General features: G+C 45.3%; 1 protein-coding gene across 1 annotated transcript in view; it reads right to left on the reverse strand.

The window, feature by feature from the left end:
• fbn1 (fibrillin 1) overlaps window positions 1-18,558 on the reverse strand; it is a 62,763-nt gene extending 44,205 nt beyond the window's left edge. Inside the window, exons 1-14 of the mRNA XM_053442421.1 lie at window positions 18,180-18,558; window positions 17,689-17,981; window positions 15,972-16,054; window positions 14,599-14,697; window positions 13,355-13,450; window positions 12,535-12,630; window positions 6,836-7,033; window positions 5,442-5,567; window positions 4,204-4,329; window positions 2,618-2,770; window positions 2,214-2,522; window positions 957-1,109; window positions 742-861; window positions 528-653 (exon numbers count right to left, since the gene is read on the reverse strand). Coding sequence (XP_053298396.1) covers window positions 528-653; window positions 742-861; window positions 957-1,109; window positions 2,214-2,522; window positions 2,618-2,770; window positions 4,204-4,329; window positions 5,442-5,567; window positions 6,836-7,033; window positions 12,535-12,630; window positions 13,355-13,450; window positions 14,599-14,697; window positions 15,972-16,054; window positions 17,689-17,885 — 1,882 coding nt within the window. The 5' untranslated portion in view covers window positions 17,886-17,981; window positions 18,180-18,558. The remainder of the gene's footprint in view (window positions 1-527; window positions 654-741; window positions 862-956; window positions 1,110-2,213; window positions 2,523-2,617; window positions 2,771-4,203; window positions 4,330-5,441; window positions 5,568-6,835; window positions 7,034-12,534; window positions 12,631-13,354; window positions 13,451-14,598; window positions 14,698-15,971; window positions 16,055-17,688; window positions 17,982-18,179) is intronic.
• Between the last annotated feature and the right edge of the window lie 5,119 nt (window positions 18,559-23,677).

A 23,677-nucleotide genomic window follows, 5' to 3' on the forward strand; every position in this document is an offset into this window, starting at 1 on the left:
GATTATTGAAATCTAAATCAACTCGATTGCAGCCTGGAGCAAGGTTTTCTTTTATTGTGAAAACCACCACAGCACCACCTTTGACCCCTTTACTTCCCCTCAGATAAACTGTCACGACTGACACTGAATTCGTAAATACATACAAAGTGATCACAAAAGGACAGAACTATCCAGTGGTGAAAACGTTGTGACTTTGATGTTTGTGAAACGTGCTAAAATGGAGTCGTTTTTTGATAGTTACAGGATTGCAGGTTTGTAAAAATGGATCCGTGGAGGACGCTGGTGCCGCCCCTTCAGAAATCAAAAGAGTTTATAGCAGTTCCAAAATGACTCAATGGCAGGCAGGATGAAAACTCAGCCATCATTGAGGGGGTAACGAATGAAAGAGGAGAGAGAGTTTAATCACCACCTCCAACAGATCCAAGGAATATTTAACACAACAAATTACTCATCCTGTGGATATAGCAGAGAAACACCCTTTGAATATGTCTCTGCAGCATTAATGCAAACGCCAGAAATGAACAAACCTTGACAGTTTTTGCCATCTGCTGTAATTTCAAATCCAGCATTGCAGACACAGTGGAAGCTTCCCTCCGTGTTCACACAGCGGCCATTGTTGCAGATCCGCCCGTTGGCCACACACTCATCCAGATCTGGCAGAGAGGAAACAGAAAGCACAGTAAACACATGCATCATCTTAGATTGTGTTTGAGCATGTGTGTGTGTCTGTGTGTGTGTGACCTCTGCACTCTGTCCTGGTGGCGGTGGTCTGGAATCCAACGGGACACTGACAGATGTAAGACCCGGGCGTGTTCAGACACTCTCCATGTGCACACGGGTTTCTCTCACACTCATCGTCATCTGGAGCGAAAACAACAAGATTCTCAAAAACCTTCCGCTCTGTCACGAGCCATGTTGAGGAGAAAAACCTGATTCTGGTTCTGATTCAAACTCACCGACGCACTCTCCCCTTCCATCCAGACTGAAGCCCATGTTGCACTCGCAGCGGTACCCGATGCCCGGCATGGGGATGCACCGGCCATTCAGGCAGAGGTTGCGGTAGGCCTGGCACATGTTGGTGATGTTCTGGGTCTGGATGATAGCAGGACCTGATGAAAAACAATAAACAATCAAATCACATGATGAAGAATCCAAAGCATCCGGGCCCGCACCACCAGGCTCAGAGACAGTTTCACCCCCCAGGCCTTAAGACTTTTAAACTCCTCTGAACTGCAACAATTCCACCAAACCAGCACCGTGACATATTTGCATATTTGCACATAATTGCACTATTGTTGTTTTATTTTCTCTTCAGCTGTTTATACATATATTTAGATATATATACTTTATTTTCTATTTTAAATTTTGATATTCTATTTTATTCTATTTGATACTATTTCTATTTTATTTTATAGGTTGTAATTACTTGAGCATTGCTAGAAGAGAGCCTGTGACTCAAGCATTTCACTGCCAGCGACTGCTTAATGTTATTGTTGTGTATTTGATAATACAAATCTTGAATCTTGAATCTTAAATCTCATAAAGCTGACTATAGGACCACAGTTAGACACATTCACTACAAATGTACCTAGAGTAGTTCAAGCTGCGTAGTACTGGAAATGGAAAACATCTCAGTGTAAAAGTTGAATACCATTAATAAGGCATTTTGATTTGTATTGCCAGATCTATCCACACACTCAGTTTGCACTGTACTGAGATTTAGCAGAATCTGCTACGATAAGATTAAAGGTTAAAGGTTGTTTGTTTTTCTTTTTTCCAAGAAGCTCTGCTAACCCCAGCTTACTTTTTCTAATTTCATCATGGAACTTTTCAAATAGTGTTATTTAAACTCTTGACTTCAGTCGGCAAATGTATACGGTTGCTTCCTTTTCGACACTTTTACTGCACATGTTGTGTAATATCTCCACAGCCACACCCAAATGAAGCAGCACTGGGTTGGAGCGCAATGTTTTCCATCATTAACACGCAGCTCGTTAAACGGAGCATGAGGGTTGTTGTTGCTCAAAACTGAGATTTTCAACATAGCAAATCAAGCTGGGGGGGGGGGGGGGGGGGGGGCAGCGTTGCACATCCACTGACTCAGACATTAAATCATCGCCAGTACCAGTTGCTTGTTATTGTGGAACATAACAACTTTGTCTTTTCGAGAGTGTGAACAAGTGACACAAACACATCCTGCAGTAGAAGCATACCTGGCGGAGGCTGTATTGGTAATAGTCCTGGATATTGTCCTGGATATTGTCCTGGATATTGTCCTGGGAATTGTCCTGGATATTGTCCTGGAATCTGACCGGGTACTTGTCCAGGGATGTGTCCTGGAACCTGGATGGGAATATGACCGGGGATCACTCCGGGTATCTGGCCAGGAACCTGCCCAGGAGTTTGACCAGGGTATGGAAGTGGGTAGATGCCGGGTTGGTCGGGACTCCCTGGGACACGACCGGGTACTGGCACTCCACCGTTCCCATCAGGTAACTGGAAACACAGTTTCTGGTACTCCACTAAAATGAGAACATTGGAAAAACAACAGAGGGTTGAGCCTGTGTGGACACATGGAGACATGGAGTTGAGGCCATGTGATGGTGAGAGATTCCACCTGTTGTACGAACTGGGCACATCTCAGGGGCGGAGCCGTCCGACCAGCAGCGTCCACTGTCACAGCAGCATTGCATTCTGGTCATCAGCTGGGAGTTCTGATTGGCGCAGCGCCCGTTCAGCACACCAGAGTAACAGTAGCCACCGCGAGCATCTGTGGGAAACAACACAGCGTGAGGTCGGTTTAACTCACTGCACCGTATGGAACCCTGCATGTGTCGTCTGCTTATTGAGCAAACTGGCCTGAGTTCAATCAAACACTTGTTGTTGCTTCAGATTCTTTCCGTCATTTGGAAACTGAAATCCATTTCCATGTCATCGCTTCCTATTTTTTCGAGAAACCTTTTCCTATATCCTGCAGTTTCTGGCACGGTGCACCAGCGTGACTCATACTCAGGTTCCCCATTAACATTAGATATATCATGTTTTGTTGCACACCCCAGCCCCTCCAGCGGATTCACACGGACAAGCCGACATGCTACACCCCTGCCTGCTCGGTGGAGTTTGACAACATGTCAGGAAAAGCTGGAGGTGGTTGGAGGAGGAACAGTCGGCCCCTCGGAGGGCTGGAAGTTGATGCTGAGCCCGAGTGCTGCTGCATGGGAAAGAAACTGAAATGTTTGGCGAAACAGTTTTCTGGAACGAGACGCTCAGACATTCCTTCCTCGCAAACATCCTCTCCTGAGGGGGTGATGATGTGAGCTTGTGTTTGCATGCATTTGTGTGTGAATGTGTGGGTCTTTGCATGTGTGCGTGTACATTCTAATGAAATATGCAGAATTCTCCCTGGTCTGTTTGGGGTCAGACTGAACTGGACTTGCAAGCCTGGAGGGTTTTTAATGTTTGTGTGTGTGGGTGTGTGTGAATGTGTGTGTGTGTGTGTGTGTATGTGTGTGTGTGTGTGTGTGTGTGTGTGTGTTTGTGTGTGTGTGTTTGTGTGTGTGTGTGTGTGTTATCCTTGTTAACCTTATCCCAAACTTAAGGTTAAGTTTGGGATAACGTTAAGTAACTATGGTTGAGGTAAGAATAAGTCTCCAGGAAATCAATGTAAGTCGTGTGTGTGTATTTGTCTGTGTGTGTGTGTGTGTGTGTGTGTGTGTGTGTGTGTGTATGTGTCAATGAGTGTGTGTGTGTGTGTACATAAGCTGTTATGAACCTACCAGGATGTGTACAACGACACACATGCACAAACTGTTCCAACAAACTGAAAGAAGGAATCAGCCACGATCTTAAAATCGAAGTCACCTGAGCTCAGGAGGATCTTTCCTCTCTCTCTCTCTCTCTCTCCTCAGTTTGAGGAAAATAAATCTCATTGTTGTGGAACTAGAAACAAGCAAGTGACTACTGACCTAAATTCTACCAGCAGGAATGTTGGACAGATTTGAGTTCTTTCTGCTTTAAGAGCCAGCCCATGAAGAGAGAAGAAACAAAATGTTGGTGGAAAGAGGAGGAGAATGAGGCAGCACTTTCTGTCTCATATATTACCTGTCCTAGGAACAATGAACCAAAGCAAAAGGAATGCAGTTGTTATTCCTTTTGGAGAGGAGTGACACAGAGGAGGACGGAGGAGGACGGAGGAGGACTCACCTATACACCTGGATCCGTCAAAGGAGGAGTGATACCCCTGGGGACACTTGCAGAAGAAGCTACCAGCGGTATTAGAGCATTCACCTATACCGCACAGACCTGGAATGTTCGAACACTCGTCCAGATCTGAGGAGAGGAGAGGAGAGGAGAGGAGAGGAGAGGAGGAGAGGAGAGGAGGAGAGGAGAGGAGAGGAAGCACACGTTGGCAGTGACAATGGAAATAAAGCATTGTCACAGGCTATTAGAGCCAGGGGCCTCTGTGGCTGCTCTTCTCTTAGCACCGTTAACCACCTTGTGAACGTCCCCATGCAAAAAAAAATTTTTAAAAGTTTTTTGAAATGTCTTTTACACAGAATAGAAGTTTTCCTGCAATTACGTCTGGGCATAAAATAGCACATATTTCCCTGTGCATGCGAGAGCCACTAAAACCCTGCTCAGTGTTCTCACCACAGTTGGTCTGGAAGTTGTCATAATCAAATCCTAATGAGACAACTTTTCTTTTTTTTGCAGGCTAAGTTCGAGTTTTTATTTCTTGAAAAACAAAAGTGCTGCAGAAAAGGATTTTATAAAAGCATTTTCAGTCACAAAAATTTAAAAAACATTCAGTGGCGATAGTTATAAAGTACGATATCTCTCAAACCTGCATGTTACTCTCCTAATATATATTGTGTGTGGATTCACCTTCCTGAGAAGCTGCTTTTAACTTTTCCTGAATGCCTAACTCATGTATCATGTATCATCAGTGGTAAAATTGGAGAAGAGTGTAAAAAACCAGTGAGGTCAAACCAGGCAATGTTATGGTTGTAGCCTCAAAACAAGCAGTTGTGCAATTAATTACTCAAAGATGTGTTATTTCTTCCTCAAAAGTTACTCGGTCTCGTGTTGACACATACACACAAAGAAAAGAAACAAGGGAAAACAGCGTTTCTCCCAAACCTCACAATTAAGTGTTATAGAGAGAATTACAGGGAGAAAGCTGAGCGCTACTTCTGTTTTAATTAAACTTATTTCCAGGGAAGGGCAAAGTGGCTCATGTGTGGTCTTTCCCCCGCCAAGTAATAATCAAAAAGCCACGACTGAGGTGAAGTGAGCCACAGCCAGACAGATGTGGCTTTCAACTCGACTTTCACGTTGTCAATTGGGACATTTGAAAATAAAGTTATGAGGTCTGCTCTGTCATTCAGGCCGAGGCCGAGAGTTGAGACTCTTCACAGTTACACAGCGAGCGGGATCCTCACCTTCACATTTCTGTGAGACCTCGTGGAACTTGTGCCCGGCAGGACATTTACATTCAAAGGATCCCACTGTGTTGATACAGTTTCCTCCCGCACAGATGCCAGGGATGGCCAGGCACTCGTCCACATCTGTACATACAGAGCATACAATCAATGGACAGACCCCGACACACACACACACACACACACACACACACACACACACACATTAACACACTGATTCCTTTCACGTAGAGAAGAAGATAAATGACACTGAGATGATAAAATACACTCAAGACACAGACATGAATAGAAACAGACAAATTGTGCACATGCATTGGTTTGAATTAACTCTGTTTGGGGAGGGGTGTGTCTCAGGAGGTGGAGCGGGTACCCCCACTAACTAAAGGGTCAGTGGTTCAGTCCAAGTCCCCCCCCCATTCCACCTGCCGAAGTGTCCTTGGGCAAGATGCTGAACCCCACATTGCCCCTGATGGCTATGCCAGTAGTGTGTGAGTGATGTATGATCACTGAATGAATGCAGGTGTGTGTCACAAAACAGTTCTGTAAAGTCCTTTGAGTGGTCATCAGGACCAGAGAAGCTCTAGATAAATACAGAGCATTTGTTTGTGACTTTCCTGAGATCAACAGAACGATGAAGAAAAAGAGAAAGAGAGAGAATAATGTCTTTTGCAGGAGGAACAGAAACTAAAGGCGATGTCGACCGAGGAAGAGAAGAGAGAGAGAGATACTGAAAGGTCTATAATCAAAGACCGGTTTGTAGCTGCTCAGCATGTATATGAATATTTTCTTGCAAAGGAGGGACACCATGACACCAGTAGAGCACTGGATCCACTCTGTAATCCACCTCTCCTGCTGGTTTTAGAGAAACACCTCGACTGTGACTTTGTGAGTTACATTAATGATTAAGTTAAATGTAATTAATGAATTTGACAGATTAAAACTTAGGTCTCAGGCTGAAAACTCTGTGTTCCTTGGGGTCCTGGCTCAGGTCTGCCTCCCCTGCAGAGGTTCTGATGTTGTTGGGTCTGGAGCCGGCAGGCAGAGGGCCGCCCTTACCAGAAATGAGCTCTCCCACGTGGCACCGCCACTGACCCGTGTTACTGACTCTGACAGTCGCGCCGCAGCGGGCGTCCGTGGGCATTCCATACACATGTGGGAGGCACTGCCACCCACCCCAGTTTAACCCAATTAGAACTAATCCTCTGGAGAGTGGATGGTGGGTAGAGATGAGGGGATGACAGAGCGGTGAACGCAGACAATGAGGGAGAAGGAGTTAAAACGGGCAGAGAGAATAGAAACTGCACTTCACTTAACGATGGGAGGTGAGAATGACAGAGAGACAAAGAAGGAGACGAAAACAGAAAGAGAGCCAGACGCTGAAGGACAGACTTTACCTTGGCACGCCCCGGTGCGGTGGTTGGGTATGAACCCTCTTCTGCAGGGCTGAGGCTGGGCTGGACACATCTCACAGGGGTGACCCCATGCCCGCCCTACTGTGGCACAGCACAACGTCTTTGTGCACACGATGCCTGTGATCTGGCCCTGACACATCTGGTTGTTCACAGAGGCAAAGCACGGCCCGGTGCGATAGTCTGCGGAGAGAGAGCAGGGATTGTTTGGTGTGCAAACAGTATATTATTTCTTTATTACCAGTACAAACGGAATGCTAATAAGTAAAGTTTGGTAGCCCCCTTGATCTCACGCAGAGAACACAAACAGAAAACCTCTTGTTCTCCTTCTTCTTCTTGAAGTTCAATATTTAGAAAGTTTAAGCCAATGCTCAAAAACCTAGAAACCAAACTGAAAAACTTTCCCTGACACACAAACAGAGACGTGTGTTGATAATTAGGATCGTCAGCGTGACATTCGACAACACGTGTATGTTGTGTGTGATTAAAGTGCAGTAGAGACGACTGTAACACACTCCATAAAGAATGCATTGTCTGTTCCTGGCATTTTAATCTGTCTGGCTCTCAGGTGCATTGTAAGTGAATGTCTGCGTGTGTGTGGGTCGGTGTGTGTGTGTGTGTGTGTGTGACAGAGAAAAGCAGAGATAGGGAAGAGGTCTGGAAAACCTTTTAAAGTTGTGTGGGCGGCTGCAGGGAGTAATAGACACGAGCAAAAGTAAGCAAGGACAAGCAGACGATGAAAAACTCAGTCTGGAGCACGTGTATGAGCATCGGGTCTTCAGTTACCAGTTTTGTGTTTTGAGGTTAAATTACACATTTGCTAAATAAATTTACGACTAATGCACAAAAGTTGAGAATATCTCCAGAGCTACAGTTGGTGTTTTCCACACTCAGTAGTGTAGAATCAAAACTAAATACCTTAGACTAAATATGAGCTCAAGAGTGTGAAGAAATTCCCTCCATCAAGTTTCTAAATCTCTCCTCCCTTTTCAAGCTGGTTTAAACCTCCTTCCCTTGATGCATCTATCCCCTCACTTCACCCTCTCTCCAAACACCACACCCAGGCCGCAGCGTCCCTGCAGATTCAACCCAATCACTGCATCTTATCAGGTGGAGGTACTGGAAGATGGCGAAACAGAGATAGGGACGGGGAAGAGAAAGGCGAGAAAGGGAAAACTCATCCCTTCCCTGAAAGAATCTGGCCGAGGTCCAGTGGATAAAAATCATTTCCAGATAACAGACAGCAAGAGGAAAAGAGGGAGACTAGTTCCAACAGCGCAGTCGTTTAAAACAAATGAGACATTGTGCGTTTCCCGTGTGGACCGGGGCCCAGCCCAAACCCGTCACGTGCACCAGAGCCTCCACGGCCGCTCTGTCTCCGGCGCCGTGTGAAACAGAACTGGGTCATCTCCCGTTCGCTCTCCCTCCTGCGCAGACTCCCCTGGAGACCGAATACTTCCACAGCTTCAACACAGCGACTTTTAACACTGCTTCTCAATCCGCTGCAGTAATTTGAGAACCACCGAGATAAAAACTGCAGGATAAACACACGCAACGTTAAAATCACATGACGCATTTAACACAAAGCAGTAAAACAACTTTAACGGAGCAGCAGCTGGAGCGGCTGCAGCATTTTAAGAAATATTTTGGGAAATACAATAAATTAAGAGTCTCTCCGGTAGCCAGATAGATAAGCACACAGTAGCAGAGCAGAACCTGGCTCAGTCTAAGAGTCAGTGTGTCCTAAACAGCCCTGAACAAAAGGTCCTTCTTTCCACAAATTAAACAAACAAGATATAACTAACTTTTCCAGAGCCAGGCAGAATGTTACCTCCTGCTTCGAGGCAGATGTTCAACTAGGCTCCACCTCGCGTTCTTCTTATCTGACTCTATATGCAAGAAAGTAAACGATGATTTTTCTCAAACCAATTATACTTTAAAAAGTATAATTTTTTACACTCTCAAAAATAACCACTTTCCTCGTGATATCTTTAAATCTTGAAATATTTATATTTTTCTGCAGGACTTCTAATGGAGTACTTTTTCTTTTACCCCAGTAGGGTACCAGTATAATTCTTCTGCCACTACTTTCAACAATGCTCAACTTTACCCAAACCAGTTGCTATTATTCTGTATCTATTTTTAAAGCTTTACCTACAGCTATAAAGATATAGAGCTCACATTGGAAAAATCAATTGCAGGCGTCGCTCTGGAAACTTTTTACACGGCGCCCATATAATCTACAAACTGTGTAAAGACCTTAAGTTTCTCTTTTCACCAGATTAAGCTCGATGCATTACTGCTGGCAGGCTGCCACAGGTAATCCACCTGACACAATACCTGCTCATTACAGCTCTTAGTGGAGGAGAGCAAGCACGGGGAAAAAAACACACAAAGATCTGAGCACGAAAATAACGCAAATACAAGCGCAGCACTTAAACAGTCAGCTGAGGTAAACAGGGAGAGGCGGACAGCTGTGGGGGGAAAGTGGTGTCATTTCATCCGTCATCGCCCCGTCGCTCTGTGAACTGCGTACAGCTGTGGGGATCCACCCATGTCCTGTACATCTGGGAGCAATCGCACACGTTCTCACACACACACACACACACACACACACACACACACACACACACACACAATCTCCACCAACGTCCCAACCCCTCATCAACAGTCTAGCCAGAGATGATCACAAAACAGACAAAAACTTCTAACCCTAAAAAACGTTACCCCTTGTTTTTGTGTTACTGCTCCACTTTTGCAAACCCACTCATCATATTATCGTAGATGCATCAGTAACAGAAAATGCTTCTTAGCATGGGAACCTGTGTTGTTTTTTTACTCTCATACGCAACTGATTTCAAGTCAGTGAAGTTACTTTTGGAACACATTAGAAATGTTGTCTTCCTCGGCGCCCGGTGAGTTTTTCTGCACAACAACAGCCTCGGTGTGAACGGGGGGGGGGGGGGGGGGGGGGGGGGGAGCCCATCGGGAAGTGGGTCAGAACAGTTTCCTGGATTACCTCCAAAAATGTTTGTACACACACACACACACACCGAAAAATCCGTCCACCTTTTTCCATATCCGCCCTTGGTCAGGCTCCATCTTGCATACGGCGCTCACAGCATCCTTCCATACCTTCACAAATGGATTATCTGCACTCTACACTCTGTGTGTTATGGGCTCTTATATCTGGGTGGGGCTCTCCCCTACTGGCCTGTCAACAGAATTTTCCATTCTCCCAAGACTACAAAGTGAAGTGCACAATCGAACACAAACACACAGACACACACACACAGGCTTGGTTATCATTCTACCAAGGTTTGCAGTGGGCTGGAACAGAGCCTGATAGGGGGAAGTCAGTGAGGCATTCAGGGACAGGGAGCCCATCAGCCGACCGACCAACCTCAGTGTTGTGCTCCGGCTGCTGACTTCTTGACTGTGGAGCTCACGTTTTTCCATGTTTCAGGCCCTCACCAGCGTCCCCAGTGAACCCAGTGGCGTCACACACTGGAAGCTCGTCTCTACGGCTAAACGACTCTGCAGCAGGAGGACCGGCATCTCACCCGATCCCACATTCCAACTCAAATCACATTTGTTACCAACAAAGAACACGTTGATATTGAGGCTGCATTTTCACGGCAGTCAGCTGCGCCCGGTGGTGGGACCAGTGGTCAGCAGATCATCAGTCACTTTGGCAGCCAACAGGTCAAAGTCACACAACTGTGCAGAAGTGATGAGTTCGTGTTGAGCCACGATTGCGCCAGGACATTTCCCCCCCCCGTCCAAGAAAAGCTCTGGGTCCCAAGTGCAGCTACTTCTCCCCAGATCACATCACGTGTGTGTGGAGAGGAAAAAACCTGTGGTCTTGCTAATGTGATAAGATCAAGTCATGATGGGACACAGTTCTGTAAACTGGGTTAAAAGCAGTGTGTGGTTGTGCGCGTGTCCACATGAATGTGTGTGCACATGTACTGGATGCATGTGGTTGTGTTTGTACGGGAGCACAATGGCTTTCCCCTGGGAGCTGATGGATCCAAGCCGAGGAAATTCCACTAACTAAACCCAAAATGCCACTGTATCCATTGGTCTACCCTCTGTGCCTCTCTTGGTCTGACCCAAAGCCAAATAACTGAGATTTAAAGGGCATCAAATAACGGATTATTCTCATTATTGATCAGTCTGTTGAGGATTATTAAATCAAGGAAATGCAGTAATAACATTGAGTCGGCAAAATGTGCCAAAATCATAAATAGTGCCCGTCACAAGTGGCAAGTTTGTTTGATCCAAACAATTAAATAAAACCCAAAGATTTGTAAATAACTGATAAAGACTGACAAAGCAGAAAATCCTCACATTTCAGCAACTACAACCAGCAAAGTTTTTAACTTTTTTTGTGACATCTTATTTATTATTTGGCCAAAAAACGCCAATATGAGCTTTTCACAGACATATTGGTATCTGCATTTTTATATTTTTGACAGTTATACCTGCACAAACACACCACAGCAAATATGTAAACCTGTTTGGCAATAAAACCTGATTCTGACCCAAACACAAATGGATTCCTCACCTACATTCAGCACAATATATAGTACTGTGTTAAGACTGACAAGTGAAGATGGGGGGTAGGTATAGACACAGCTGTTCCCACAGAGATACACTACAGTGAGTGGCCAGTTTGCATTGCTCATCACATTACACAGGGAATCAGCGTTTTAAAACCATGTCAGTTGTTCGTCAGGGATCATTACAGAAGACGCAGAGGCAGCTTGTTTGTGAGGTTCCTTGTGTTCCCTGGAAAGTAGGAAACATCTAGAGGACAGAGGAAAGTGTGTGCTGAGCAAAAAACTGCTTTGAATATGAATTCCTCAACAGTCTCACAAACCCTTAAGCCAAGCTTCCACAGGAAAGACTGGAAACCGAAAGTCACAACATGTCCAGGACTGCTTCAGAAGATAAGGCAGCTGTGAACCCACCAGGCAACCAGATAGCCTCCTATTAGTTGCACTGTTAAAAAAACACAAGAGCAAACCAAACAAGTCCTCAGCCAGACCTCGGTGACAAGCCTCGGAATCACGGCCTCGGTAAATCGGACGCAACTAATTAGGAGCTCTGCTGTCAATCCAAATATTAGCTTTAAACGTCGCACCCTTTGACCTCTGTGGTCGTCACCGCCGCAGCACATACACAAAACACGGGCCTGTGTACATGCACACTTGACTCACAAACAGTGTGCGTGTGCTTGTATATTTTGGAGGCTTAGCTCGCATGTGCCAGAGAGCAACCACAGGAGGTTGGGAGGTCTTCGCCTGACAAACAGTGCATATTTAGAAAGACATTACATTCCCCGGAGCGTAGTTTGAGAGCAGATGTGGAAAATAATGGTCACTCCTGAGCTCCGGCTTCACTTGCCTGTGTTCCACAACAAACCACATTCCTGGAGCCGGCGGCATGACTAAGCAGGAATTGTCCCAGAGTCACCCAAAAAAAAAATAACAACCGCCATTCAGCATCGAGTCACGTTTTCACACAAGCGGCACGTGTGGCTTTGAAAACCCCACACTTCAGCCGTGGTGAGTCGAGAATGTGAAGCACAGAGAGAGAGGGAGAGAGAGATAGAGAGAGTGTGATGTAAGATGGGTGAGAGAAAGTGCTGAGTCCGGCAGATGGGGGGGGCTCCTTACCTCTTTCACACTGAGCCCCGGTGAAGCCATAGGTGCAGACACATCTGTTGGGAGCCACACACCTTCCTCCATTGAGGCAGCCGTTCTCACAAACCGCTGTGCGTTAAGAGAAAAACAAAGTATGGAATGAGGAAACTGGGTTTTAAGTTGATAGTGTTGACCATAATTTATGTTGGTTGTGAAAACATTACTGCCAATAAGTTAAATAGAGAGATCCTGGAAGGCAGAGAGGCAGGAAACAAACCAATTCAACAGGAAGAACGATCAATGGCAAAGATGACGAGTGCACAAAGTTAAATCAAGAAGTTGGTCTGATACTGATAGAGACATATTATGCTAATGTGCTATGTAGGTTTTCTATGGATGTAAAAGATCTGCAAAGTTATTAAGTTCAACATGTGTCCCCACTTTTCTGCCACGCCCCCTTACAAATCCAGGTAAAGGGAGAGCTCCTTAAAGAGCCAGAAGCGGTTGACCAATCACAATAGAGTGGTACAGCTGGCCAATCAGAGCAGACTGTGATTAACTGGTAATATTATTATCAAGAAGAAGATTGAGCAAAAACTACAACCGCACTGTCCATGATAGCATCTCAGTGGGCTTTGTGCTACATGCTAACGCTAGCATGGGAACACGCGTACAAGTGATAATGTTAAGCTGCTAATGTTTGTGTTAATGTCGACCATTTTAGTTCAGTGTGCACTAACTTTTGCTAATACACATTCTAAAAGATTATGCTATGAAGTTGGAGGTTTTACAGCATATTTAAATAATAATAAATAAATAAATCTAAAATGATGAATTTCAGGATGATGCTTACGTTGACCGCAGTGGTTTCCCACGTAGCCTTTCTGACACTGGCAGTTATCCTCAGCACATGTTCCCCCGTTCATACAACGGATATTACAGTGCTGGACTGTGGGCAAAACAACACAAACACACAGACACACACAGCAATAAAGTGTTAATAATTCAGTGTACACAACCCACATAACAATCAGATTTTGTTTCCAACATAAACAAATTGTCTTTTTCTAAAGTTAAGATAAGCTAAGATAAAAATTTCCTGCAAATTCATGGATTGCAAACAGATGAGCACGTTGTGCTGAAGGGCTGCGAGCTTCAAGAGAACAACATGGAGGAGATGTTGACTGTGGACGTCTTCCAAAGCACTCACACACACACACACAGACACACACACACACACACACACACACACAGACACACACACACACACGCACACACACACACGCACACAACTACCCTCAGGATTGAAAGCTATCTGCCAGATCATCATTGCAACATATATTAATCATTGCAATCTTGAGGAGGTTTTCAGGGATGATTTCAGAAGATTCTTTAGCATCTGATATTTTTGTACCAAGCTGGTTACCGCTCATTACTCTATGAGAAAATAAAAAACATTCAAATGGCTCTGAAAACATCTGAACCAAATACAAAGTCTTTCATTTCAATCCTATAGAAGAGACGAAGTGACACGGCTGCATATTTCCTGCCCTCCATCATCTGTCACTGTCTGCCATTACTGTTACTGCATGATGAAGTGTTTGTCTGGAGATTACAGCTCCCTCATTTAAACTGCGGTTGTAAGCCTCCGCCAGCCAGTGCAGTTTCCCTGTACATATTTCTACACACTTGTTTTTCCAGATTCATATAATGTCCATGTGACCTTTTGACCTTTGCCCACCATGATGTAATCACTTCATCTTTGGGTCTAAGAGAATGTTTGTACCAAATTTGAAGACATTCCCTCAAGCTGATCTTAAGACATTATTGTTTAAGAAAAAGAGACATTCCTTGTGAGAACACCCTGACCTTGACCTTGACCTTGACCTTGAACTTCTCCCTTTGTTGCGGAGGCATAAAAATGCACAGACGTGGGGTGTGGTGAAGAAATCTGAGTTTGCACATAAATCACGCCATAAACTTGTTTATCTATCTGCTATCTGCCCCGGTCTCATGTATAAACCCACTCTCCCATTAAGCTGAAGAATTCAAGATGCAAAAGAGCTCCCCTGTGGGAGTGAGGAGATGCTGAACGACCTGACTTGGATCCACAGGCTGCTGAGATCTGGCCGTTGGGACAGGTGCACATGTTGGGTCTGGAGCAGAAACCATCTCCACATGAACTCCGGCAGATCGCTGCAAAGAGAAACAAGACACTCGATCAAACAACATAAAAACGTCCTTCATCAGATGTGAGATAGAATAACACTCTCCACTGCTCGCCTCACGGCCCCAGGATCTGTCTTAAATGTACGTGAGAGGAAAAACTCATGTCATGTATCTGCTGCTCTGGGGTCTGTCCCCTGCAGCGTTTGAATCTCATGTTGGAATCACATTTTGTGGAATTTAGGTCATGATATGGACCTCATACTGACTTCTCATCTAGAGTTCAAGACTCCAAAAGGTCGCCGTCCAAACATGGCCAAATCTTCCTTATAACCGTCATCATGGTTAAGTTACACCCGCCCACTTGGCAATGACGCTGAGCTATTTTCTTCCTCGAGTTCTGTTTCCATAAATGCACATGAGTTGATATTTTTTGTCTTAGTCGCTCAGTTTTTTCTCTTTCCCACAGAATGTAGCTGGCATGGTCCCCCCCCCCCCCCCCCGTCCCCATCTCCAATCAGGTAGAGTCCAGCCGCTGACCCCGACGCCCTGAACCCCACTGCTCAACAATGTCATTAGAGCCGCGACCGGCATCCTGCCAGCCGAGCAGCCAGACTGCAGTCACAAAACTCCACAGCCTCTCAGACCTTCCTGTCCACTGAGGGAAAGAGAAAGAGCGAGGGGGCGATGGGGGGGGGGGCGACCGAATACCAGAGTAAATGGACCAAAATTCCCCACTTGTTATTGGCTCATCACCACCCATTAGCTGCACTAACCCACTACACATGTGAAATGACTGGATCAGACACCTCTTGCATTAAATCATTTTTGCAACCAGAAGAAAATAAATGAAGAAAAGTAATGTTTAGCCATGTTGAACACCTCCACCAAGGAAGTTATATTATCATCTACGTTTGTTTGTTTTTCTGTGAGATAATTAGCAGAATTGGAAATTAAAACTACTTCAGGGATTACCAGGAAACTTGGCAGAAGGATGAGATAAGGATCAGGAAAGAACCATTACAATTTAGTGTGGATCTGGATCAGGGGGCGGAACCAGGACTTCCACTTTCTTTAACAAGATGAGATATTCAACATTTTCATTGACTTCTTCTAAAATGAACCAAAATAGGTTTTTTTTCTTTCACTCAACTAATTGAGTAATCTACTAATTCATTTCAGCTCTAATCCCAGATGCACAGTACTATAACAGTGGCGTTAAAAGTTCTCTCTGTCCTGAATTCACAAGCGGTTGCAGATTGGACACTGGTCCAGTGGTGGAAAAACTGTGAGATGATACTCACGAACAATACACTGGTTTCCTCCCGTCAGAGTCTTCCAGCCCGGGCAGCAGTAGGCGTTGTTCCTCGAGCCGCACACGTTCGGTCTGTGGAAGAGAGGCAGCATCAGAAGGTCAAATATTACATTTCAACACAGATCAGATCCCTCTCAAGTCAAGTCCAGTTTTTAACTTCTCTACAGAACCATCCATCCAGAGGTGGCAGAACAAAGGGGACACATTGCCCAAAGTAACTTAGATTCACCCTGTGACCCACTTTGGGGATCCCAACCCCCAGGATAGGGATCACCTGTCTATTATTGGTTATCAATGGATACTGCTTGGTGTGCAACATCTGTACTTCTAAGTACAAACTAGAATGCCCTTCTTCAGAGCTCATACATCCGCCAAGGCCCAACAGTCAAGCTGTACCAAATTTCACGCACTCAAAGATATCAGTTCCCCCAATGTGACTGATTCTTTTCATCAAGCTCAATGAGCTATTCCCTGGGAAGACGCTGACAAGTGTCTTGTCACCATTGGTTCTACATATGTCAATGTCTAAACACCTGCAGTCTTGACCCAGACGTCGGAGCACAGGTTGTATAGTGTAACTCCAGACAGAGCCAAGAGGTGAATAATGAAGCCTTCTTGGATACGTGAAACACTTTTATAGCCGTAAGTCAGGGTGACACAGTGTGCAGCCTGTATGCACTTCCTGCCCCTGAACCCAGATGTTCTGATAAATTAACTCAGAGCATGTCAAATAAAAAATGCCTGCAGAGAATCCACGTCGAGCTGTCGACTGTGTGACCTTCATCAGCTGTTTGCTGTCATCACTGGACACACAGACATTCTCTCTTTTATTTTACTTTCTTCCTTGCTTTCCTCCAATCTCTCTCTCTCTCTCTCTCTCTCTCTCTCTCTCTCTCTCTCTCTCTCTCTCTCTCTCCACTCCCCTCTCTCTCTCGCTCTCTCTCTCTTCTTCACATTTGCACATGCAAAGACACAACCTCTCCAGCAGTGACCCACTGTGTACAGCTGCAGATGTGATTTATCCCCATACTGGGGTGTGGTGTTTTTTGGCCAGAAAGAGGATTAGGCTGTTAGTCTGTCTCTCTCTCTCTCTCTCTCTCTCTCTCTCTCTCTCTCTCTCTCTCTCTCTCTCTCTCTCTCTCTCTCTCTCTCTGTCTCTCTCGCTCTCTCTCTGTCACAGCCAAACACACATACACACACGCACACAGGCACAGGCACACACGACCAATGGCCTCCTTTGTTTGGCTGTAATTTATTATTGCAGTCAGCAGGAATGTGATATTCTTGCCAGTATTTAATTACTAAACTTTGCTCCAAACTTCCCATCACAGACAATGTCATTCATGGGTCCTCAGTGTGCCTTATTAAACACACACACGCACACAGACACACACGCACACACACATGTTATGTGACCTCCAGTGATCACGCAGGAGCAGCAAGTTAAACGTGAGAACAGACACCTGCTCTGAGCCAAAAATGAAAATGAATGAATGAATAAATAACTAAATAAATATATGACTCATGCACAGAGATGTTCATTAGATAAGGTTAGGGGGAGGAGGAGGGGGGGGGGGGTTATAGTGCAAGAGTGGAGGGGAAATAAAAGGGCTTCAAATTAAAATAACAGGAAAAACTAAATGGAATAACAAAAAGAAGAATCTGTTCCCAAGTGGGACAAACAGGGATCATCACGGTCACGTTACCCTCTGAGGACGTCCGAGCCGCCCCTCCTCTTGGCCCTGCTCTGGGTCTGCTTGGTGACCAGCTCGCTGTCCCCGGTGTCCCCGGTGTCCACCACCAGCACCTCGGCCGCGTCCCGCAGCTCGGCGCACAGAGACAGCAGGGCCACCAGGGCCACGGCCAGCTGCTGCAGCCGCGCTCCTCCACACCTAGTGTCCATATCCAGTCTGAAGTGCAAACTGGAAAAAGTCCACTGCTCGGTGCGATCACCTCGACTCGCTCCCCGGCCCCGTCGACCTCTGCAGTGGAGTCAAAGCTGCAGGAGAATATTAAAAGAATATGAAAACTTATTTAGGAGAAGACGCATAAAAAGAGATGGAAGTTTTCTGGGATGTTGTGACTTCAACGATTAAAGGAAATCACTGATCTGGGAGCTGCAGAAACAGACTGTGTAAAAAAAACAAAATTTGCAATAACGTGCAAAAGTGCGCACGACTGAGTTGTTGTACTTTACCTCGTCTCACGTGCAGGAGATCCGCCTCAGACCCGACAGAGGAGCGCTTCACGTTCACTGGCAGGTAACAGGCTGGATAAACGTTTAGCAAAAAAAAAAGTGCGGAGGGGAAAAGAAAAAGTCACTGAACAACAAAATCTCTTCAACTCAGATCTGAGCTGCTATAAATAAATGCGCATGGCAGCTGAGTGGAGCCTGGTCGCCAGTGCGCATCCAGCGGTGTGCTGGTTTCTTCTGCACGGATCAAGTCAGAGGAGCTGACGCATTCCAGAGGATGAGGACAGCAACACTCTCTCACTGCGTCTCTGCCTCGCACCAGAGCTCTTTCCTCATCCCTGCTCTGCGCTCAACTTTCCCCAAAACTTTTTTTTTCTTCTTCTCCCCCCTCTTTCCTCCTCTGTTCTCGCGATACAAAAGCTGGAGAGCAACAGAAAAGAAAAAAAAACAGGCAAAGTCAAATTGCACAAGTCAAACTCTGGATCTTCAGCTTGGACTATTAACTCTTAATGCATCAAGTCGACCCAGAAGAACTTGGAGGAAGAAGACAGGAGTTGACTTAATCCAGAAACCTCTGAGAAATACTGATCATAATTCATATACAGAGATATTTTTGTCCACTTTTGAGAATAAATGCACCTGTTCTCTCTTTACTATGAAATGTGGCACGTCCACAGTCACTTCACTGAACTCCTCAGAGCTCCATTCTCTCCACGTTGCCGCGCGTCATCCCCCTCTTCACTTTGTGCTGAATTATGTCTTATAAATATTTACACAGTGCGAGCTGCATGATTTCAGGAATTTGGTCCGGTGCAGCAGTGATAGTTTTCACACACACTGATTCATGTCTGCAGCCCCACCCAGCAAACACAGAGTCCGCCCGGCTCCTCTCTCCAGTATGCCATCGCTCAGAAAACCAAGAGAACCCCCCCCCCGACACTTTATAACTCCACTACACACTGGTTTCCATGATTTCTCCCTTCTCTTCCCCCCCCCCCCTCTTTGTCATTATGCACACTCTGCTCTCGCACATGTCCAAACACAGCCTCCTCCGCCTGCATTTATTCATACATTATGTGTTGGCCTCGCACGTTGGATTTCACAGGCCAGTTCTGATCGAGACAGTTTGGTGAAATCCGATCACTGCAGCAGTTTGCCAGAACCAGATTGAGACAAAACATTGCATTTTTTCATTTTTGTGTTGACCACAGCGTTGCACCCGATGCACCTCTCAGCCTGTTTCCTGCACATGCCTGAGCTGCTCCAACAGGCCTCTCCCTTTCTGCAGTATTTCATCTCGTGTCCAGGATAGTATATATATCATTAGCTCCATAACCTTTTTTATTTTTTACATTTTTTTCCATCTTCAGACACTCAGGTTGAGGCACACATCTCCACGGGCCCTCGCTGACATCGCCAGTTGGATGTCTGCCCACCGCCTCAAAACCTAGTCTCAACAATACTGCACTGCTTCTTTTCCCCCTGGAAAGTCCTGCCCTCTGCAAGGCCTCTCCATCACTGCTGACAAGACCACGTTCAGTCCAGAGCCGGCTGCCAGGAGTCTGCGTCTGCCTCCAGACAACCGACTGTCAAGGCAGCGCCCAGAGCGGAATCACACTGCAGATCCCACAGGTCTGCTCTCAGTAAAAACCTCCATTCAGTTGAACCTTTCTGAATCAGTGTCCTTAACAAACCTTTTTTTTTATTTATGAATTATTTATATTCTGGATGGACTCCTGCAGCCCAACCACTCCATAAAAAAAAAAAATTACTGGATGCTTTCCCCCCGTTTTGAGTTTCATAAGTTTCTCCCGTTTACTCGCCTTATAAATCCCACAGCTTGTCTGTCCGTGACCTTTCGTCTGACAGCTGAGACGCTCGTGCTCTCGTCCAACGGTTTAAAGACGTCTTCACCGTCACTTCGCCGAGTCCAAGCTCATCTTCCAGTTCGCTGCATCGTGAGGGATATTGGAAATATTTTCCTTTTATATGTTTTCTGACCTCAATTTTGGAATTTGTATTTCCAGATGACACACAACTTTGCTGCGAAGATTCTAAGATTCAAAGTCATTTATAGAACACACACATTAGTTGAAACCTTGTGTTATTAAGGTAAGAAATACATATTGCTGTTTGTTTTTATTGTCTATATCAAGGTCCACTGTTGCTCGGACATCATCTGTGTTATTCATTAATTCACATTACAAAAATCTCTATTTGTTGATGACACAATCCTTTAGTAATATGGTATAAACTTAGATAAGATCGGGTTATTAAAACATTATTGTGTTGTGAACTGTAACTGAATTAATTCTCCATCATCATTATTCGTAGCAGCTGGACATTAAGTGTTACTTTCAGTGTTATTTCTCTTCCATCATGTCCATAGTTCACACAGTTTTTCAGATTTGGTATAATTAATAATTTCAGTTACAGCCTGATAACATTTGCTTCTTTCCTTCATATCTCTCCATCAATTAGCTACAGTGCTCAGAGTGACAGTCAGGCTGGAGCCCATCCCATCTGATGTTTGGTTGGGAGGAGGGCTACTCCGTCATGCTGCTGATGCATAAAGACAAACAACCATTCGGTCACCATAAAACTTAATCTGCATGTTTTTATACCGTGGGAGGAAACCTCAACAAACCCAAACCCACACAGAAAGACCCTGCCCCAAAAAAATCCATTCCCCTTCTTGTGCTCTCTTACATGATTATTATCTTGTCACTGAAATATTAGTTGGAATCATACGCAGTTGCTCTGAAATGATGGAAGTAAGATGTTCTGCGAAATGAGAATGTAAATTAGCACTGAAACCGAATCTTCCTGTTGGACACGAACACCACTTACTGTAAATGGTGCGTGGGATGTTGGCAGAAGAGAGAAAGATCCAGAAGAGGGTAAGAGGTTTCATGTGGATGAATCAGAGAGTGTCTGTGTGTATGTGTGGGGGGGGGCTGAGATGGGCACTGTAGATTGGAGTGTGTTGTTTTGACAGTGATACACTTTCTCCATGGTCAACCAGGGTGAGAGGGACTGAGATGACATTGGAAAGCTTAGTAATGGAGAGCAGAGCGAATAGAGATGGGCTGTTAGAGGTCAGCAACAGATCAATGGCTTCGACACTAAGAACCTCTTAGTGTTTGACATTTTGGGGAATTATATTCAATGGCTTACTTGCTGTGTGTTAGATGAACAGCTTCCAACAGCCAGTGCATCAATACACATGGAGCATAGACTAGATAGACAGCATGTCTCCAGTAGAGTGTTAATACCGGACCCAAGCATGACAGGCCAGTTTGGGTTTGGTTTGGTCCTGTTGACCGGGGCATCTATTTGATTTTTGCCTGCTGATACATGGGGCCTAGTCGGGGAGAGCATCTGGCTTGGGCCGGGTTCGGACCCCACAAACAGAACACCTGTCAGGTATGGGTCAGGCTCGCCTAATTTCCCCTGTGGCTCTGAGCTATGATCAGAAAACTGTGGCACTCTGGTTTCCACTTCCTCCTATTATCCAGAAAAGAAGCCAAAACACCCTGGATATGAACGGTGACATCTTGCACATTTGAAGCCAGAGTAGTAATCGGGGGATGAAGCTGTAATAGCGTGGTCCCGCTGATACATGAGCTCGACCAATCATGAGTCAGTCTCGGCTGTCAATCGATTTTATAGTATCAAATAACTAATTAAAACCAATCTCGCCAGAAAACGTAAACACTTGAACACACATCAGTTTGATTAGAACTACCTAAAGTGACAGAAAGGATCTTTGAGAAATGTTTTATTGATGTGCACATTTTAGTCCATGTCCCATTCCATCAACACTGAAGAAGGATTTATGACCCATGAGCCGCTTCACTTTGGAGTTCAGTCATGTCGTCCATCCTCCAGTCTTTGATCCGGAGATAAAGGAAATGTAGAAAAAAGACAAACCACAGCAGGTCAATCCAACAGTTATTGTTATCAAAATGTTATCTTATAAACAAGGAAGGGAAATTAAACAGTCTAAAAAACAAAGGCATTAGCTCATCTGCAGGTTTCATTAAAAGAACGGTTCCACATTGAGAGCAACGCGAACACTGGACAAGAAGATTGATATCACGCTCACATCTGTTCGTTAAATGTGAAGCCACAGCCAGAAACCATCTGGTGGCTGTAAGTTCATATTTACAGAAGAGACATCAAAGTGCTATCAGCGTTCTCGTCTCACTCAATAAACAATAAAGCAAATGTAACAGCATGGCCTCCTAAATGATGAACCATTCCCGTAATTATAGTATTTTTATTTTACGCAACATATTCCTGTACTCCGGAATCCAATACATCTGACAGCTGCAGAAACCACCACCTAAGTAAAGCATACCAATACATGTGTAATCACACACACACTCACACCCACCCACACACACACACACACACACACACACACACACACACACACACACACCATTATTAGAGTGACGTCAGAGCTGAGCGGGAAAGTTTCTGGAGAAGCTTCCAGTCGTGGTTCTCATCAACCAGACGTGGAGTGGGAGAAAGCCGATGCCAAGCCGAGCGGGGTTGCCCCTCTGCTCTTCCTCGACACAGAGGTGGTGTCATTTACAGTAAGACACCCCCCCCCCACACACACACACACACACACACCCCGGCACACTCACCCCCACCCACCTCTGTCTCGCACCCCATCCTCTTCTCAGCTAATCTCCCCACTGCTAGTAACCGAGCGTGGGTTTCATTTTAGGGGAATGTTTACTCCTCGAGCCTGAAATGGCTGAGCTGGGATGCCTGAAATAGCACAACTGAACCCGAGGTTGGATAAACATTGCTCACAGTGTAGTCTGATTGTTTCTGTGGAGTATGTCAACAAAGTTGTGACATAACAACACAACTCCACCTCTTTAATGTACTTCTTTCTGGCTTGAATCTTCAGTGTGTTGTATTTTTTTGTTGGTCCGTCTTCCAGCTCAGTTCCATGTGGTTCATGTACTATGTGTCCCAGGGCAGCAGCTGATTGAGATTGTCTCTCACTGCGACGTGAGCAGCAACTGTAGCGAGACTTTCTCACACTGTGTGTTGTCTTTGGCTCCAGCTTCCACGGTTCATTTCCTTTTGTCTTCTGCAGCACAACTGCTGCCAATATTCATGTGAAATATTTCAAGAAAATGAGCTGCAGCAGAAATGAGTCTCTCTCCCCCCCCCCCTCCCCTTGCTCGCTCTTAAAGTGTGTGCATCTGTGTGTGTGTGTGTGTAATAAGTTTACATGATTCTGGGGTTTGGCCTCCACTGTTTTTTTTTGTTATGAGGATAATGTAATGATGGAATTATATCAACTGTTTGGGCTTGGCCGTCTATTATCACATATGGTCTCCTTCACTGAAACACACTACACATATACAGTGCACTGCTGCAGCAGGAGATCAGACACAACCACAGGAGAACGAGGAGGAATCCCTTTCTTCCTCCAAATGGATCCTTCTCCTCCTGCGTACCTAGGCTCTGCA

This window comes from Pleuronectes platessa, chromosome 1 (genome assembly GCF_947347685.1).
Source record: "Pleuronectes platessa chromosome 1, fPlePla1.1, whole genome shotgun sequence".
Lineage (NCBI taxonomy): Eukaryota > Metazoa > Chordata > Actinopteri > Pleuronectiformes > Pleuronectidae > Pleuronectes > Pleuronectes platessa.